A 20,820-nucleotide genomic window follows, 5' to 3' on the forward strand; every position below is an offset into this window, starting at 1 on the left:
TCGGGCTTTCACCCTGGGGAGGCATGAGAGCCGCTTTACAGGCCCTATTTTTAATGCTAAAACGCCTGAAAAGCGCCCCAGTGTGAAAGGGGTCTTAAAGAGTACATTGCAGGGATTTTAAAGTGGATGTAAACCCACTCTCATCCTTTCTAAACTACTGCAATATTGGTTATCTAGAAGGATATACATGCCTCCTGCATGTATACTTATCTGTCAAATGTCTCCCCTCTGTCTGCTATGAGACCCGAAAAACTGCAGATTCTGTGAGTGGGTCTGTTTTCCAGGGCTCAGTGGGTGGAGTCGTGATGTCAGTAGACTCCCACCCACCTCTACACTCCCCTTAACATGCATTTTCTCCTGTGTATTTCTTACACTGAACTTCTGCTATGATCACCAACATCCAGTCAAAACCCAGAAAAGTCCCCACATGACTTCAGCAAGCCAAATCATGCTGAGGTGTAAAACAGCCAATCCTTGCAGAGAAGCAGACGAAAGGAGTGGGAGGGAATTAAAAAATAATGCATGTCTCTTAGGCTAGTGCACGAGATATGTAAATCACCTGTGAATCACAGCAAGGGGGAGGATTTGGCAAAGTTTTTCTTTGTTTGTCAAGATTTAGCTCACTGAACAATAAAAGAAGATTGCTCAGAGCTGGATTAACGCTGTGTGGCAAGACTGGGCTCAAATGATAGAAAAATAGTTTACTCTACATTATGACATAAAAAAAAAAAAAAAAAAAAAAAATTCGGGTTTACATCCACTTTAACTTTGTAGCAAATTACTAATTTTTTTGCTGTAGTTTTGTTTTAACTGGCTGGTTACATACTCATTCTGAATGGGAGGGTCTGATTTATTATTAATGCATGTTTTATGTTCTAATGGGAAAGATGTGGCATCTGCACCCCTTTGGAAAGGATTATCCCTTGTATTTCACAAAAACTTACATTTCTATTGCAGGGGGTGACTAACTGACTTATCTTAATGCAGACTGCTGGAAAATCTGAGCCAAACAAGCAGGAAATGACATTTTTGAAGGTGTTCTCTACACCAACTGTGTACAGACTGTCTCCAAATACCCATATTGCATTGATTACTGATAATTACAGCAATGCAGACTGAAAAGGAAAGCACATTTTCATAATACAATTACAACATGGCTTGCTTCGCAATTATAAATGCTATATTACTATTTTAAATATTTGTTTTTCCCATGAAAGTGGAGTTACCCTTTAAGCGCACCACCAACTGGCTCCAAATGGCAAATATTAAATATTCATATGCAATACCTTCTAAGCAATATTTCATATTTATCTACCTGAAAACAAAAGACCAGACAATACTTTTAAAAATCACATCGCTTTGTGTATCCCTTTGTAATCCGGAAGAGCACAACTCACAGTGGTCATATAGCCTAAATGGGAACACTATGTGTTCTGGGATAACTTGCCTAGTCCAGTAAGTCCCAAACCCGCTGTCAAGATATCCAGTCCATGGTAAGGCATTGGGCAAGATAAGGTAGACTGGCTTGTAATGGCCACACCACTGCTGTCAAGCCCAAGAAGACATTTTCTGGCTTCATACATATTTAAGGCATTTCGTTCCACACTTTTTACGATCACAGACTGCAAAACACAAATGGAAGAAAAAAGTCCAGATAGATGGTTCTATACGTACATATAATAAATTTGTGGTTAAAAAAAATCTTGAAAACATAGAATTATGATAATACTCAAAATATATAAAAAAAAACAGCACAGTTAATTATTATTGCTTAAAATGGTAACCGAAAGTGGCCAGTGCTACACACTACAGCTGTCAGACTGACAACGCAAACAACTTCCTTGATCTACCTTAAAACTACAATACCTAAAAAGCACGCCAACACCACTTTGCTATACCAATACTCAATTTCCTACAACGGAACTGTCCGTGGTCTTCACTGTCATCCCCATGCCTGAGATAAGGTTACCATAATGCGCTTCAACCATCAGCGGCCTATAAAGGACACCTGTCATGAGAAATTTGGCAGAAACCAAAGTGAAGCTCTACTTTTCAAAATGCTTGTTGCCTGTCATGGTGCATGGTTGTTTTAGTTCAATGACTCCGAATTGTTAGCTCCAGACAGCTAGTCAACATACATTTTCAAAAGGTCAGCAATGGAGGCCAACATATTTCTGTCAAGACAGGTACACTGTTTGTACTGCACCACCACAAGCAGATTAATAATTTTTGCTTTTTGTAATGAAAAACTCTCCCACAAACAAGAGTTCTCAAAGTATTACCTAGATTGTGATGCTATCCTGTTAGGTGCCAACAAGAGAGTTAAATGTTCATATATATTAAAATGTTTAAAGTGCTCGTAATAAAGCATCGCTAGCCAAAATTATGTCAGTCCCTATGGCTGGTTCAGTGTTAAGCTGGAGTATCTGAAAACACATTAAGGCCTTTATAATCTTTTTGGGTCACTTGTAAAAGAAAGCCATAACTGGATTGGGAACCCTAATATGGTAAGCCTCCTTGTGTAGTTCCCCTAGATTCATTCCCCTTGCTAGGATGCGCTAACTGGATATCTTTAACATGCAAAGTGAAATAGCCTTTCAGACAGAATTTTTTAGGAAACTTACTTTACTTGGCTGTTTTGGCTTTGGTTTAATGCTGATAAAGACATCTAGTTGTTCCATGAGTTGAGTAATGTAATGTGGCTCTACTTCAATTTCTTCCTTCATGTCAAACATCAGGACAAGTGGAAGACAACCCTGTGAGAAATGTACAAAGATGACAACATACCTGTACTCTCAATGAGATGAAAATGGTTATTAAACTACTCGAAAGTGTTAAACATTTTAAAAGATAGTAAATACAGAATACTGAATCTCTATATGGGTTTACTTTAAACATGAATATTATAGGAAAAAAGACATGTTGTTGAAACCACTAAAGATTAAAGTGCTTTGTGCAATACGCTTTGCAATGGGTAGAAGGAGATTTCTAGACCCTGGCTCAATCTAAAAAAAAAAAAACAACAACAACAAAAAAAACACACACACATACATTTGTGCAAAAGTTTTAGGCAGCTGTGTAAAAATGTTGTAACGCAAGAATGCTTTCAAAATGATATATTTTAATGTTTTATTTTTGGCTTAAAATCAGCATCAATCCTTACACTTGCACACTGTGTACACTTGCACGAAGTCAGGTATTTTGCAAGGATAAGAATCAGGCATTTTGAATTAATTATACCAAGCAGGTGTTAATGATCAATTTCACTATTTCAATATAGGTTGAAACACACTCATTAACTGAAACAAGCAGTTGAGTAGGAGGCTTAAAACTGGGAGAAACAGCCACACTCTGCCACTAAGGTGAGGTTGCGGAGGACAGTTTCAGGTCACACACTATGGCAAGACTGAGCACATCAACAAGACACATACATGGTAGTTATACTGCATCAGCAAGTTCTCTCCCAGGCAAGGATTTCAAAGCAGACTGGCATTTCAAGATGTGCCGCTCCAGCTCTTTTGAAGAACAGACACAGGCAACACTGAGGACTGTAGATGCAGTGGTCGGCCAAGGAAACATAATGCAGCAGATGAAACACACATCAAGGTTACTTCCCTTTGACATCAGAAAATGCCTAGCAGTGCCATCAGCCCAGAACTGGTGAAAACCAGTGGGGTACAGGTAGACCCATCTACTGTCCGGAGAAGTCTGGCCTGGAGTGGTCTTCATGGAAGAACTGCGGGCAAAAAGGCTCAAAATTTGAAATATTTGGCTGTAGCAGGAGGTGATTTGTATGCCAGAGAACAGTACCATAATGAGTGTCTGCAGGCAACAGTGAATCATGGTGGATATTTCTTGCAAGATTTGGGCTGTATTTCTGAAAATGGAGTTGAATATTTGGTCCGGATCAATAGTGTCCTCCATGCCAATACAGGCAGATACTTCTCCATTCTGCCATACCTTTAGGAAGGCAGGACAACGACCCAAAGAAATATAGAGCCAGCGTCATTAAGAACAATCTTCAGAGTAAAAATTCTTTGTGTCCTGGAAGTGAAGCTTACAGATCTGTGGTTAGTTCTCCAAGATGTTTTGAGCAACCTACCTGCTGAGCTGCTTCAAAAAACTGTATGCATGTGTACCTAAAATAATTGATGCGGTGTTGAAGGCAACAAGCCTTCACACAATATATTTATTTTTTATATTTATATTTATTTGATTTGGATTTTCTGTTCATTTACTTTCCATTTTAATTGATAAAAATAAACTGTTAACACTTCCATTTCTGAAAGGATTCTTAAATTGCAGCATTTCACACCTGCCAAAAACAATTGTACAGTAGTACACACACACACACACATATATATACATACACACACACACACACACACACGTGTGTGTGTGGAAAAATAGGTTACAAGTGCCATCTAGTGGAACAGTATTATACAACACAAAATTTACTCATAACATTTCAAGTCCATTGAGCTAACTAAGCATAAATGCCACACTGGAAACAAGGAAATGGGTTGCTCATTTTTTTTTTTTTTTTTAAGAGACAGTCTTGCACAAGGGCATACCATTTTAAAATATACACTTTTATTAAACAAATAGGTTGCAGAAAACCACATAATCCTGTGAAAATACATACCATGAGATACTGTCTGGCCAGACAAACTGACTCAATGGTGCCTTGGAGGTAGACTGTGGACTTCTTTAAAGGGTTATTTGGGTCTGGGAAGTGGATCTGAGCACCTGTTCTTTGCATAATGTGCTTGATGTTGCTTCCGTTGCGGCCCATCATGAAGAGGTGATGCTGAGCAGCAATATCCAGTTGTGTGCTAACCGGAATGGCATTTGCCAGGCTACCAGCAAGATGTTCCAACAGCAGCGCTGTTCCTTCCTATGAAAAACAGCATAAAATAAATGATTAGACCATTATCTGTCAAACCGTTTAGCCCAGAAATACTATGCATTATAAAGTACTTCAGAGTTGTTTTATAATAGTGCTACTTTGTATTCTCCTTGAACTTGAAAAGCCAAGGAGGCATTATTTCTAATTCTCATTTTTACGCACAAATTAGCTTACCTGGTCTTCATGCCAATGTTAAAGATTTTACAAGTCAAGGCTTGGGAATAATATGCTTGGTGTCCCCAGACCTCAGTATATCTGCTCCTGCACCTGACCTACCAGCCTTATAATCCAAACACATACCATACTGAATACATTAGTTTATCTCTTTACTTCATATCCTTTATCTGCTGTTTGAACCTCTGGAAGGCTCATGAGAATAAGAAAAGAAATGTACATTTTACCCAGTTCTCCCAGTATTTCCTCCTAGCAATCCCATTTAGCTGTCCTCTAAAGCTGGCAATACAGTAATCAAAATTTAGCAAGGCCATCAGGGAGCAGACAAATTTCGATCAGTGTGTGGCCTCTGCTGCTTGATGGAAATCAATTATTAATCATCTGGTCAAATGGATAGGTTGTAAAATTTTCCGATCAGCAGCTGTCGTCGCTGTCAGACTGAAGTAACCTGGTAGAGGAGATTCCTCCATCCACCTCATTTGTGTGGATAGAGGATCCTGTTAGTTTTTAAAAGTAAAAAAAAAAGCTAATGAATGCTAACCCTGTATGGTCCGATGCTGCATGTGTCCCCCAGCACCTCTGCACTGAAAAACTGTATGAACACCGTGGATGACTCCGTTTTCAGAGCTCCATGAGCAGAGAGCAACTGTCAGTCTGCTCTTCTCCCTCCACACTCATTGGGCTGTGGAGGGGCAGAGGGAGCCTTCTCAGGCTCTCAGCAGCTCGCTGAGAGGCCAAGACGAGTGTCAGTCCAAGCACCTGGCATATCCAGACTTTCTACTGTGAGAGCTGGTTCAAACTGGTTCAGCACGACTTGCAGCGTGACTGCCTCAGGCGACCTGCACACGACTTCAGCGGCTGCTTGCAAAATTACTTCTGTATAGAAGTCAATGCAAGTCACCTGAAGTCGCCCCAAAAGTAGTACAGGAACCTTTTTCTAAGTCGGAGCGTCGAGTCACTCCTATTAGAAAGATTCCATAGTACAGAACAGGATGCGACTTGTCAGGCGGCTAACAAGCCTGACAAGTCGCCCCTGTGTGAACTGGCTCTTAGGATGACGGAGTGCCTGGACTGAAATCTGTGACTTCAGCAGAGAGTGGACATCAGCCCACTCTCTGCTGAAAACGGGTCACAGGAGCGCAAAACATTGCACTCCTGTGATCCATAGGAGAGGCCCAGCCAAATGAGCTTTGGCTGGACTGCTCTTTTAAGCTCTTACATATAAACAATGTTCCTATTGGCTGTTTGAGGTTACCAAGCACTCTACTTACTCTGACCATGTATATTTTTCTAACACTAGAAGAGACACTAAGCTCTAGGAACGTACAGGCTTTGACAAGAAATGTGTTCATAAATTAAATTGAGATTGGTATAAAACTATATGGCACATGAGGTTTACATTGAAAAATGTAAATGGAAGTACTTGGGAGGGGGGGCTAAAAATTAAAATTTCAAGTTACTCACTAAGGGGAGAATCTGAGGTAATCAAGGATGAAAAAAGATCTGTGGGTCCTAGTAGATGGCAGACTCAATAGCATGCAATGCCAAGCTGCAGCAAGCAAGACCAGCAGACTATTTGCATGCATTAAAAGTGTATCAAGTGGGTGAGTTCACTGCACCCCGAGCCCAACCTATTTTAAGGCAATTAGAGCCTCAGCCTCTAATCAAATGCTAAAGAAAAAAAGAAAACTCAAAAAACCTACGAGTCTGGCTCCCCGCATGGAGATTAGGGGGCAGCCCCCCTGTGCCCCTTATGGACTGGCCACCACTGCTCCCTTCCACAGTTGGTGGTGTCAGCAGGGAGTGTTGATATTAAAAAAAGAAGAAAAAAAAAACACAAAAAGAAAAAAACTTTTAGAAGGGCATCTTCGTGAATGCAATATACAAGACTATGGAAAATGTTAGTAATATAAATTCAGTTTAGTTTTCGTCATAGTCTTAAGTGATATTTTAGTCTTTCGACTAAAATGTCATAGAATTTTTGTTGCATTTTAGTTATCTGAATTGTTTTAGTTGTACTTTAGATGACTAAAATAGTATTAGTCAACAAAAATATTTTAGTCGGCGAAATTGACACTGCTTACCAACTATGTAATTATCTAAGTCTTTATGATCAAACTGGATTTTCAGTACTTGCAGGAAATGCAAAAGTTAAACTTGATTGAACAGGGAATATCAAATTCATCACTTTTTGATCTCCTGAATATTTTTGTGCAGATCTGACTGATTTAGCAATTGAATTTTCATTTTACAGACGATGATTCATTAATTCTATGATTCTCTGCATATTGGAAAAATCTACATTCTACAAGAGACTAAAAAAATAAAAAATCTGAAGCCAAACAACTTTTTACCCTTTTTATTTTGGAAAGAGAAAATGGCTAAAACTTGACAGTTTGTTATGCCATCTGTGTCCTATTGTGGAAATGTATTTTCTTTCCTGTCCTGCAGACAAATCAAGAAGCAAGATGGTTCTTCCAGGAGCAAGTCTCCGCTCTCACTGAAAGATGTTGCTTCTTCCTCAAATTGGCTTTCGACACACTTAATCAAATTGCCATTTTATCAATCAACCTGGTTTTTGAATGGTCATTATATTACCCCAGTTTGTGGACTGCTGACCTCAACTTTCAGTGCAAAAAAAATAAATAAAAAGCAGCAACACGTAAAAAAAAAAAAAAAAAAAAAACTAAACAAACAGATTGGGTTTTCAAGAATACATTTGTGAACATTTCTTTAGAGAACATCATTGAAGGGAACTATAGAAAGATTTAAATTCTATGTAAATAAAATATCTCAAGTGTTAACAAATTAATGAAGAAACATTTCCTTTTAAATCTGCAGCATTTATTAAAACACTTCCTTTTGATCATGCCATTAATTGTTCAGGGGCTTCTTGTTCTTGTATATGGGGAAAACTCTGTCATTGTCTATGCGTTCTCCTGTATTGTTACCTTCCCACATGCTCAACTAAAAATAAAAGCATCCATGTCACCATCAGGAAATCCAACATGAGAAATGGTTTACAGTAGGAGTGTATGTACACAGGAGTTGGCCACAAACAGCTTGCATTAGTTTAGCATCACGGAAATGCAACAAAAGTATGAAAAATATTTGAGAACCTTTTTTTCTCAAACAAAAAATGAAATCATGGCAATTGTCAATATAGAGTGCTCCATCAAACTAAATGCCAGCCAAGATTTATGCCTACTTTCAACTTTTGTCTACCATGGAATGTCTTTAAAACAGTTGATCAGTGGTCATTTACCCAGCTCCATTCATAAATGGCACCGGATAAACAGTCATCGGGCAGCCGATCTGCTCAGAAACTGCTGTGTTGCAAGTGGTCAGAGGTCATCACAGCAATAACATGGTTACTGTTTACAGGGTAGATACTGCCCCCTCAAGAGGGGAAAGATTCAGCACTTGTGAATAGAGAAAGTATTAATAGATTATCAGCTGCAGATCCATTAATTTTTTCCAGAGATCTTTCTTTTTACTATTTTATGCCACCTTCCTCTACTACACATCTCCAGGTTTTCTCTGTGTGACTTATAAATGAACCCTTTTGCCTTCCTCGTCAAGCACATTAGAACACAACCCCTACAAGGGGTAGTACGGGGCTGGTACTCAAGTGGTTAAAGCATTTCCCTCAAAATCTGTTTTTTTGGGTGGTATTATTACATGCTTGTTTTTAAAGCTATAGTACATTAAATATTTTACCAAGACATCTTAAGGGTTGTTTACAGCCATTTACTGTTTTATGTCTTATTTCAATTACTAACATTTGCTGCATAAATAGGAGGAAACTTTGCTTAAAAATCATAAACATAACATTCCAAAAAAACAAGAAGCAGCTCAACATATTCATACAAATGAGAACTTCAACATCTGTTCCGATTTAGATAATTACATAGCTAAAGGCTGGGTTGAAGTACTGAGTAAACTAGACAGTTTATACAGTATCTGTTTTTACATAATCCAAAGAACATAACTGATGTTATGTATTTATTGGATGAGAAGGCATTAGAGCCTTTGTATTACTATGTTAGCCGGGAGAAAAGTATATAATCTAAAGTGAAAAATCACTAGAGACCTCCCAGTCTTTGTGATGAAGGGTGAATTTGAGCAGGGGGGGAATAAGCGAAGGAATTTTGTTTTAAGCAGTGGATTTGTGCAGAACTGGAATGTATACAAAGGTGCATAGCTGAAAACAACTTCAGTATGCATTTCACAAGTATCACACATTTACCCTACAGGAATAGAGCAGGGGAAACTAATGGTGACATATGGGGAAGCTTTTAGAAGATTTTAGGGGCAGCAGTCATAACATTTTTTTATAGTTTTCTTCCTATGGTGTATTAAAACCAGATAATCCACTGTTATTTTTCTAGTGCAGGTTAAAAAACAAAAAGAAAAGTTGAAGTCTGATAGATGACCACTGGCAAGCTCAGGTGGAATCCCAGGCTCCCAAATTCCCATTTTGGGCATGTTTTAGAGTCCAAGAAAACCTCTAGAACTGAATTTTCTTTAAGGAGCAACTATTTGGAGTGGCAAATACTTTGAGTCTTGTAATTAAGACAAGACGTGAACTAACATTTATACAATAGGTTTTGAACGTCTACTATCTACGCACACATTATACAGTTTAATCAAATAAAGTTGGCCTCCCCCCTATAAAAAGGGGCCCAATACCTACAGACATGTAAAAACAACAACTCAAGCAAACTGTTGAGGTTTTTCAAAATATTTCAAGAGGCAAACTGTGAATACAGATAAATGTGATATTGCTTGAATATTTTTGCCTTTTCCTTTATTAAAATAAATACATGTATTTGTGTACTAAGAAAAACGTTAGCCATTGGCAAAAAATTAAAATAAAAAAAATGGTATTGCCCTTTTCTGCAGAAATGATTAATATAATCATTATTTGTAACTACACCCCAGTCCAACACTGAGAAAAAGGTCCCCATGCCACGTCATCGCAAGTCCTTAGTAGGTAAAAGCTACTGTTTATGGACCACCATGGGCAGAAACTATAAAAAAAAAAAAAAAAAAAAAAAAAAAGAAAAAAAAAAAAAAAAGACATTGCATGTGGCAGCAACACTTAAAATATAAACTCTACCACAAGGGCCAATTGATATCAGATGTAGTCCTTTGCATTTTTTTCTGCGTCAAAAACACATTGACAGTAGATTATATGGGTTTCAGTGGCCTACTTGACACTAGTGCGATCAGATTCAGAAAAGAAGAAAAGAAAAGAACATGCAGCATTCTTTCTGCACACAATTGTACTGTAATGGGGCAAAATGCATCAAACACATATCAGAACACATATAAATGCAATAAAAACACAGGGGTGACTATTTATGGTACAAAAATAGAAAATGGTGGTTTACCATCCCTAATAGAAACCCACCAAAAATCCTTGACCTGGAAACAAAACTCCTCCCATTTTAACAAAGGCACCTATACTGGTCTTGCAAATTTGTGTAATTATACAAACATAACAATATAAGATCATGATACCGGCCACCCTGGGACAAAGATAAACTGTAAAAGCATGAGTCTAAACTTGGAGCTTGTGTAATCCAATAACATACCACTTAAGTGGTAAAGTAGAACATCCCCCAATATGTGCAATAATATTTCATGGATTTCTTCCAATAACCAAAGATGGAAACAATTTATTCAGTGATGGCGTTTAACCAATGGCAATATTTCCACATCAAAATACCAAAAAGACCCAAAAATATGCTGAGTTATCATCCAAATGATGGCATAACATATGTTGTCCTTTTAAGTCCCTTTATTAGCTCCATAGGTTTTGATCCAGTTTTAAAGTTCACTCCCATGGACTTCTGTGCATTTTCCATGAAAGTCTGCCATGATTCACCGATGCACTTTTGGAAAACGCAAGTTAAAGTAATTGGGAACCACATGTAAAAACAGATACAAATTGCGCTGTAGGCAAGCAGTGCACCGGTATGCACATGCTGTAAATGGACACACTTAAAGATCCTTAAAATTATTAGGAGTAGGCTAAAAATCATTGAAATTCAATGTAGAAATGAATACAAGGATTTAAAATTTTGACCATTTAAAAGCAATTTTTAGGGTTTACGAGGAAAGAAAACTACATCTATCACTATCTAAAAACAGTTTTTTTTTGCCTTTTTTGTAGCTGTGTAGCTGAAGTGAAGTGAGATAGTATCTCAATTATTTTCTTTAACCTGCACTGGGAAAATTAATTTGGTTGTTATTGAACACTTGTGCATTGTCCTTTCAGATATTGGCCTGGACAGGTCTCTGAAATTTGCTTTCATAGCCGCTGCACATTTATTTTGGCATGACAATTCCCTGTACCAGCATGGTAAGGTTACAATAAAAAAAAAAAAAAAAAAAAAAAAAAAAAAATCAGCCCAGAGGCACATTTTGAACTTTAAAAAGTCCTTTAGCAAGAGATTTTCAAAACATTTGAAAAAAAAGTCTGTAAAAATTTTAGTGAGTCAGCAATTTAAAAAGACAAGACATTTAGCATCTTTTGTGTGCCAAGAGATTAATTTCACTAAAGACCACCTGATGCCCCCTCTATAGTCTAAGAACTAGAGCTGGAATTCTACAATATGTCAATTATACTACATGAACTCTTATTATAATTTTTTGAAATTCTTCCTTCAGATAGAGCTTTTCACAGCTGGGTAAAGAGAAATGCGATTGCAAATTGAACCTTACAGCAGACAGAGGGCACGATTCAAACATCTTTATCATGCAAGTTTTTTTTATAAAACTGTTTAGAAGACAATTACCTTAACAGCACTGGTGTTATTCTGGGAGCCTCTCACAATGACAGTAGCACCATACACTCTGGACCTCTGCTTGAAAGAAACTGTTATGTTGTAGGTTTGGGAAATGTGTTGGATTGTGGAGGAGTTTGGATCTGGAATTGGCTGTAAAATACCAGCTATGGGCAACTCAAACATCAGAACCAAAGGTAGCAATTCCTGTAAGAAAATAACACATGTATATAACAGTTAAAGTAGAATCACTTTTTTTTTTTACAGAGCAAGAAATCTGAGAACACCAATACTTTTACAGATAAAAGGAAATAAAAACGCTTTAAAAAAATGGTTCAGGCTTTCAAAATGTGCTCACTCTGTTCCAAACTCCATTCGCACACATGAAAGCTGTAGAATAGAATGAACTGCGATACACGCGCACTTCGTGGAAAACATCTTGGCACACAAACACTTCCTGCCTGTATGCGTAAATGTCATTGGCCCTCTGAGTCAATTCTCCAAAAGTTTCCAAAACCCATGAATAACCATATAACTATTTTGTAAGACTGAATCCGTTCATTACACTCAATATCTCTTTTTCAAACAAGGCGGAACACTGGGGAAAAAAACCCCCAAAAAGTAGAAGCCACTGCCTTAACATTGCAGGTGTTCATATATATATATACACCTTGTACTTTGCAAGTGTACTACTTGCCAGCGAAAATGTGCATCAAGTTATTAGACTTACAATTCGATTATAGAATTGCAGAGGGATCCCAACAGAACTAGAGAAGTCTAGAATGACTGTTTAATTTAGCAAAGAAAAGGGAAAAATGTTGCTGGTGGAGCATGGTTCAGATGTGGTCTCCGACAGACATGTGGAATCACCCCATAAGAAATCAACTACACACAAGAAACAAGTGGGACCAAGTCCTGCACATAATTTTCATACAGAAAGCCACGCTCTTAAAATTGCCAGAGTAGTAAAAAAAAAAATTGCCAAAGTAGTAAAGACCAAGCAAAACAGACTGATCGCATAGACATTTCTTCCTGTGCAGCTTGTCCAAAACTCCTCCAGCCATAACGCTTCCTACTTTCTGCCTCAATTGTTCTTCCAGCCCAAGCTTCTGGGAGTAATGCAGGAGCAACAGGTGGTACAATCTCCATCCCCAGCACAACAAAAGGTTGGAGATCTACAAATCCAAATGTGAGAGCATGTATACTGTCCATTTTTAGAGCTGCTGGGAAGAAGGGGCAAAGTAAACAGTAATATTTCTGTTGTAAAGCCTGTAGCAGAAAATAAAGGGGAGCACCTCGTTGTGGCCAAGTGCATAAAAAGTGTAAGTGTAAGAATAAAAAGGACAATTTTAACTCCCAACACAAAATGGTTGGTCAGAAAAAGTTACTATAGGAAATAACACATGTATCCTTAGTACCTAAAAAGACCCAGATACTCTCAGTGAGCACCAGGGACTGCCTCCATCCTGGACCAAAAGCATCACAAGAAATCCCCAGACATACTGGGCTGGAGTACTGTGTAAACTAGAACAAAACAGGGCGTTACTGCTGACTGCAGGACTATCAAAGAGGGAGAACAAAGTAAAAAAAAAAAACTTGGAACCTGTACTTCTTGGCTAACTGGAGGAACTTCCAGAATTTTCATTATCCGGCCTGAATGGACTAGCAGCAGCAGATTACTGGAGAAACGTACCGAAGTGAATGGGCAATACAGAGAGAACTACAGTTACTAAATGACCTGGAAAAACCTGCTACCGGCTGAATAGAAAGACTTCTAGGTTTTTCAGTATTTGTTAAGAATCTACCAGCAGCTGAAAAGTCTTAGAATGAACAGTAGAACAGAGCGGAATAAAATATATCCACTTTACAGAGAACACTGGGAAAAAACCAAAGCCTGCTGGTTGTGGAAAAATGTATTTTGTGATGGCTAACAGTTTTTTACTGATGTATAGTTCACCTGAAGGGGCATCATAACCCACGGGTTAAAGACTTCCTGTGTCCCTCAATGACTGAGAAAGATTTTTTCTTTTAATAAATAAAAGGTATTCTTATTTAACCTCTTGTTAACACTGATCAGCCATAAATAACACATCAAGGTCTCTGCTTTTTTAGGATGAATTTTTTTTTAGATTTTCATTCAATTTATTTTCTCAACACTGCATGACAAAAAAAAATGCCAGGCTTCCTACCAGAAACATCATGTTTGACTCCATTTAAATTGTAACTATTCCAGAGAAAAAAACATAATAGGTTAACACCAATTTGATCAGATTTCTTTAAAAATAAATTTTAGCAAGTTATCGCCAGAAGAAAGCCTTGTTTGCCACAAAGGAGTGCATGCATAACCTTGTTACCTTAAATAATGACAAAGATATCACCAAACAGGCTTATTGTGGAACTGTAAAAATTGCTCTGGTCCATAAAGGGTATACAGGGCACAAGAGCTAAAGTAACTATCAGATATGATAGTGTTTTTCCCACCAGCATCAGCTGATTTGTTCCAGAATTCACTGGATTTGCCTTGGTTCCATCTAAATGCAAAATGTATTTTAGAGATGTTATGGTTGATGTTGACACTACAGAAAAATGGCCTTTGCTAGTGACATTTTTCTGGCTAGCAGCAAGAATAAAATTCTTTATAAAAATCTGAAAAAATATAAATTCACAACCAGAAGGCGTATGCCCTCCCTTATGGTGTAAGTAGTAATTTTCCTCTTTTCCGATTTTTTAACGATTGAATGAATGGCTTATGTGGTGTAACAGATGTGTCCAAGGAATTTCAGATGCAATATAAATGCCAGATCTAAAGCAAAAAATCTTTCAGTGCTTCTGCTAGTGTGTACTTTAGCATTCATCACGCGATCAGTAATAAATGATAAATGAAAGAGCTGCTTGAAGAAAGGTGGTTTAGTCTGGGCTATAAAATCATAAAATGTCTCAAATGTTGATGAGTTAAAAACCACAAAGCAATGAAGGAAGTATGAAATATGTCACTGAAACATCCAAACCATTTTCACGGGAGTTTTTCCAAAACAGCACAATGGTATTCATCAAGCCAAAGAAACCAGGAGCCCAATCAGACATTACAGAGCACTGGTACACGGAAACAAGCCTAAATCTTGGCTTGGTGGAATTTAATAAGTACTGTAAATCTCAGGAAAAACAAAGTGTAATTTATCTGAAACTTAAAGAATTAAGGCCAACACTAATCATTTTACTTTTTGGTAGAGAGTGATTGTAATACCACGTGTACAGAGTCTTACTGCAAATATCTACTATTCTTATCCAGTTTTTATGGTCATCATCAGGACTTTAGGTATTGTGCAATATCTAGGAATTGTAAATCTTCAGATAATGTTCTGGCAGTGTAGATGGTTAAACAGTTGCAATATAACCATGCGTTTCCAATGGAGGATAAAAGCTCAGCAAGGTAGGTTGAAAAACTTGACTAATATTTTTCGATTGTCAGGTAATAAATTCAGCGTCAACACATGGACCCTACAGGCTGTAATAGCAGTGTTGCGAGTACGGATGCTTATTGTGTGTGCATGTATATTGGGATAATAAAAAGACCTTTACCCAATGTTCAACTGTTGTTACTACCAGTCACGCTGGTCTAATGAAAAAACATTAAAACAGGGTAAGAAAGAGTCTGATTTAACATTTCGAAAGGGGCGAAGATTAGCCAACAGAACTTAAATCAGAAAGTTTGCCAACACTAAGTGTTGGGAGGTTAGATATGCATAGGTTGTAGTGTGGGGAATCATGCAAATTTATTTTTCTGCAACCCATGGTTACAGGAAAGAAATTACCACTGTGTGTGGCCTGCCTTACACTCTTAACATTTTTGGGTGCACTTATTAAATTGTAGTAAAAATTGTTTTAAACGATAACAGAATAGACAAGTAGTGGATGTGCTCAAACCCTTGTCAATACTCACCCTTATTCTTACTCTTGCAGATTCTACCCCAGCGGGTTGTCCTGCAATTGATACCTATATTAAAAAAAATAAAAAAATTCATCATGATCATGAACTCTCAACTCAACATAATTTAGATCTAACATGAGATTCATAGTGAATTCTACCAAGAATTATTCAAAATCAGATAAAAGTCTGATTTACTGGCAAAGAAAGGAGTACACATGGTAGCATATAAAATTTCACAAATATTTAGTACAAAAATGACTTGAAAACATCTCAAACTGAAATAAGAACATAACATATCTGTACATATTACATGCTTCTTCACTGCACCCACCTACTACAGCATGCACTTGTTATTCGCAAATTTTTTTATTAACAAAACAATAAGACCTTTCTTTTCCAGCTAACTTTTTGCATGAAGGGGGAATTGGGTGGAGACTGGCCCTGAGTGCCCAAAACCATCATTAGCACATCCATAAGCAGAAGACACATTGAATTCAACATGGACTAATGGGAATATCTAGAGAATATCTAGAGCAGGGGTGCCAAACTCCATTTCATCATGGGCCATATGAGCATTGTGATTATCCTCAAAGGGCCAGTTGTATCCATACTACTAGATGTCCAGAGCACCCCGCCTTTTACATCAGATATCAAGAGCACCAACCCCCCCCAGCCCCCACCATCAACAGCTCCCTCCTTACCTTGTGCTGCTGCTGGGAAGCAGAACGTACAGGGTCTAGAGGAGGACCAAAGAGGGGCTAGAGCTCGTCTGCAGCTGTAGGAGGTGTGCAAGGGCCACATGGCCTATGGCCTACTTTTGACACATGTGATCTAGAGCAAGGTTTCTTAACTCCAGTCCTCAAGTACCCGCAACAGGTCATGTTTTCAGGATTTCTCTCAGATGAAATGGCTGTGGTAATTACTAAGGCAGTGAAACTGATCAAATCACTCGTGCACAATAATGGAAAGCCCGAAAACATGACCATGATCATACTTGAGGACAGGTGTTGAGAAACATTCATCTAATTCTAAAGGGTACATAGCCAATCACTTCTTTCACTGTATCTAGCACTGCAAAGAAGTGTGGGTAGTGGACTTTTTGGTTTCCATCTCATTCTTGGGCAATTCAGTAAAGAAATCTCCAAGCACTATTTGTGCCCATAGTGATGTCTTACTTCCCCATCTTTCCTTTTCCTTTGTTCATGATATAAAATAAATATAAATGAATGAAATGCTATTGCTGCAGTTGGTTAGCAGACCTGGGAACTTAAAGCACACCTGTTAAAGAATTATAGGGGCTAAGATTAGTAGCCTCTTTCTGAAAATGCTACTTGCCCAACTGTGTCTTCAATACATTTCAGTCAGAGCCCTTGAGAAACAATGCTGTACATTTGTTTAAAAGCTTCCCGACCGCCTCACACAGATATACTGCAGCAGAAGGGCAAGTACAGGCAGATACCTGTACGTTGCCCTTTAAGAGGCGGCTTGCAGGCACGTGTATCCGCTGGGAGCTCCGTGACCATGATTGCGGGTCCCCGCGGGGATACCCTCGATCGTCTCACAGTGAGGAAGAACGGGGAGATGCTAATGTAAAACAAGCATCTCCCCGTTCTGCCTAATGACACCGTCACTGATCACAGCTCCCTGTAATTGGGAGCGGTGATCAGCAACGTGTCACACGCAGCCCCCCCCCCCCCCCCCCCAAGTTAGAATCACTCCCTAGGACACACTTAACCCCTACAGCGCCACCTAGTGGTTAACCCCTTCGCTGCCAGTCATATTTACACAGTAATCAATGCATTTTTAATTGCACTGAGATCACTGTATAAATGTGAATAGTCCCCAAATCACGGCAAAAGTGTCTGATGTGTCCACTATAAATGTTGCAGTCACGATAAAAATCACTGTTCACCACCCATTACTAGTATAAAAAAAAAAAAAAAAAAAAAAAAAGCCATAAAACTAGTAAAAAAAAAAAAAAATCATCAATAAAAATGGCATGACACCATCCCCTATTTTGTAGAAGCTATAACTTTTGCGGAAACCAGACGCTCATTGTGAGTTTTTTTTTTTTACCAAAAATATGTAGAAGAATATGTATCGGCCTAAACTGAGGAAATTTTTATTTTATATATATATATATATATATATATATATATATATATATATATATATATATATATATTTATATTTATTTATTTATTTTTTGGGGATAGACATTATAGCAAAAAGTAAAAAATTATTAGTTTTTTCAAAACTGTCGCTATTTTTTGTTTATAGCGCAAAAAATAAAAACCTCAGAGGTGATCAAATACCACCAAAAGGAAGCTCTATTTGTGGGAAAGAAGGATATCAATTTTGTTTGGGAGCCACGTCACATGACCACGCAATTGTCCGTTAAAGCGACGCAGTGCTGAATTGCAAAAAGTGCTCTGGTCTTTGGCCAGCCAAATGGTCCGGGGCTGAATGGTCATCAGGGGACATTCTCCCATTCACATTTCTTAGAATGGAAGGGAGATTTGATGGATTTCTCTTCTTCAGCCTGCAGAACAAGTATTCATATCTTAAGCCTCATACACATGATCTGATTGTTGGCCAACCGAGCAGCTGATTTTAGTCCAAAGGGCATGTGCCAGGATCTTGTTTTGCATACCCATACACAATTGTTGTCCAACAAACATGAACGTAGTGACATACTAAGAGTTATTTTAGCTCTTGAGTGCAACCCTTTGGGCCCCTTCTGCCAATTTCGTGTTTGGTGAGGATTGATTCTGAGCATGCGGTTTTTTAACTTATGTGACGGACTTGTGTACTGACCATAAGAAAAATCTGACAACAGACCGTTGGTCAAGACATGTAAAAGATATTTTTGTAAAAAAAACCTTTACAGGCTCGAAAAGCAAAATGCAAAGAGATGAATGCAAGTTATAACTCCTATCAGAGAATGGATGAATGCAGTTATCCATATCATAGTATATGAAAAAGTTATGTATGAAAGTAGGGGAAACCTACAGAAATATCAGAAAATTTGGAGTAAATGGTGTAGTATGGAAGGGACTAGTGAGAGATAGAGTAAATCAATAGAATTATTAAATGTCGAAAATTGTGAATGTAATTTTTATTATGCGTGTTTTTGATATGCAATAAAGAGTATAAAAAAAAAATATATATTGGACTGTCTTGCATTATAAACATCTTTTTTTTTAAATGTCATTCGTTGTTGCTTTTTTTGTCATTCTGCTCTCACTGTACCATTATAATAAAGACTAAAAATTCAGATTCGTGCATAAGCTATAAATTGATGAGTTCTCTTTAAGGTTTATGGCCTTTGTAGATGTACATTATATTCCAGTTAATATTGAATCTATGAAATAAGCAAAATTCTTTTACTTGAAATATTTTTTATTTATGACGCCCCTTAGGAAACACAATGTAGCAGCAAATACAAAACATCAATCATGTTTAGTGATCTGAAAACATTGTATGGTCTGGTCTAATGTTGTCAACACTGACAAACTATGTTTATCAATGCCAGATAAGAACAAAACCTGTTTCAGTAAGGGAGCTGCTTATTGAGAACAGATTTGTAAGCAGACCACACCTCAGTCTGGGACAGTCTGTTTAGCTCAGGGGAAAAAAGTTGAACTTCTGCGCTTTTCTTAATTAGGAGGTAAAAAGTGTTATTTTGTCTGCAATCAGTGGGAAGTTTTGTTTTATTTAATAACATTCAGCGCACACAAAGAAGAGAAACCACCATTATCTCAACAAAACGAAACAGTGTCTCAAGCTGTGCTACACAGCCATTAATCTGTGGTTATGTTTTCACATGTTTGTGGGTTTGAAGCATGTTAAACCAGAGTAGCACCAGAAGACTGCTGGCAAGACTATTAATTCAGAAACCACTACTCACAATAAGTAGTAAAATAAGTTAAGCTAATTTTTTTAAATAAGCTTTTTTTAATTTTTTTTTATTTGAAGACTGTTTATAGGAGGGACTAATCAGTTTGTAATTCCTTTATTTGCATTTTTACATTGCTAGGTTGTTTGAGATCTAACATCTCCTGTGTATGGGAAAGCACAGTGATGCTCCTGCCTCTCACAATGCAGTGCTCAGTACCACTAGCCAGGATTAAGCACAGCCACTGGTGGCTGGGTGGAGCATACATTGGCCAGTTTCCAGTGCCCTAAGAACTTAAAGTGTATGCAAAAACAAAAAAAAAAAAGTGCATGCCCTAATGTGAACCTGTTACTATGCCCCAGTATAGAAAAAGCACAGGCTCAGTTAAAACCCAAGTCTATAAATTACCAAAAAATATATAACCCTGCAGTGGAGTGTGGATATTGCCATCTACTGTGCTGTGTTACAAAGGTATGCCATACCGTGGCCTGCATGTTACAGGATATTTGCAAAATGGCATGCAGCAATGTGGATCCAATGGCTTCCTACAGAGTTCTATGTACCTTTTTAACACAGCAGAGAAGCCAGTCACAAGAATTTTCCAGTTCATGTGACTGGGCCCTCATTTTTTTCCACCTTCATTCAATAGTATTCACAGCTGGTTTAAGAATCCCAAAATCAGATGAGTACTTAGCACATTCATAAAGCAAATTGCTATGCTTTATCAATGTGTCTTTTTGGTACTGTTGATTAAACACCATTACCATCTACATTTAGACCCCTTTCACACCAAGGGTGTTTTGCAGGCGCTATAGCCTAGAGGCGATTCAGTTCGCATTGTGCGCTATACAAGTATTTCATTCATTCATTCATTCATAGCGTTAGAAATAGGACCTGCAATCCGCCCTCAAACTGCTGCACCATTGTCTCCAGTGTGAAAGCCCTGAGGGCTCTCACACCGGAGCGTTGTGCTGGCAGGACGTCAAGATAAGTCCTGCCAGCAGCTTCTTTGGAGCGGCGTGTTTACCGCTCCTCCACTGCTGATCCCCATTGAAATCAATGGGGCAGCGCTGTATTACCGCCGGCAAAACGACACTATTGCGGGTGGTTTTAACCC

General features: G+C 38.0%; 1 protein-coding gene across 6 annotated transcripts in view; it reads right to left on the bottom strand.

Moving 5' to 3' along the window:
• BICC1 (BicC family RNA binding protein 1) overlaps positions 1-20,820 on the bottom strand; it is a 342,816-nt gene that overhangs the window by 68,087 nt on the left and 253,909 nt on the right. For all 6 annotated transcript variants that reach the window (XM_077454137.1, XM_077454135.1, XM_077454133.1 and 3 more), the window contains exons 6-10: positions 15,818-15,871; positions 11,890-12,084; positions 4,646-4,897; positions 2,625-2,756; positions 1,448-1,622 (exon numbers count right to left, since the gene is read on the bottom strand). In XM_077454137.1, coding sequence (XP_077310263.1) covers positions 1,448-1,622; positions 2,625-2,756; positions 4,646-4,897; positions 11,890-12,084; positions 15,818-15,871 — 808 coding nt within the window. The remainder of the gene's footprint in view (positions 1-1,447; positions 1,623-2,624; positions 2,757-4,645; positions 4,898-11,889; positions 12,085-15,817; positions 15,872-20,820) is intronic.

The sequence above is a fragment of the Lithobates pipiens genome, unplaced genomic scaffold (genome assembly GCF_037356315.1).
Source record: "Lithobates pipiens isolate NorthernLeopardFrog02 unplaced genomic scaffold, aLitPip1_a1.2 Scaffold_25, whole genome shotgun sequence".
In the NCBI taxonomy this organism is placed as follows: Eukaryota; Metazoa; Chordata; class Amphibia; order Anura; family Ranidae; genus Lithobates; species Lithobates pipiens.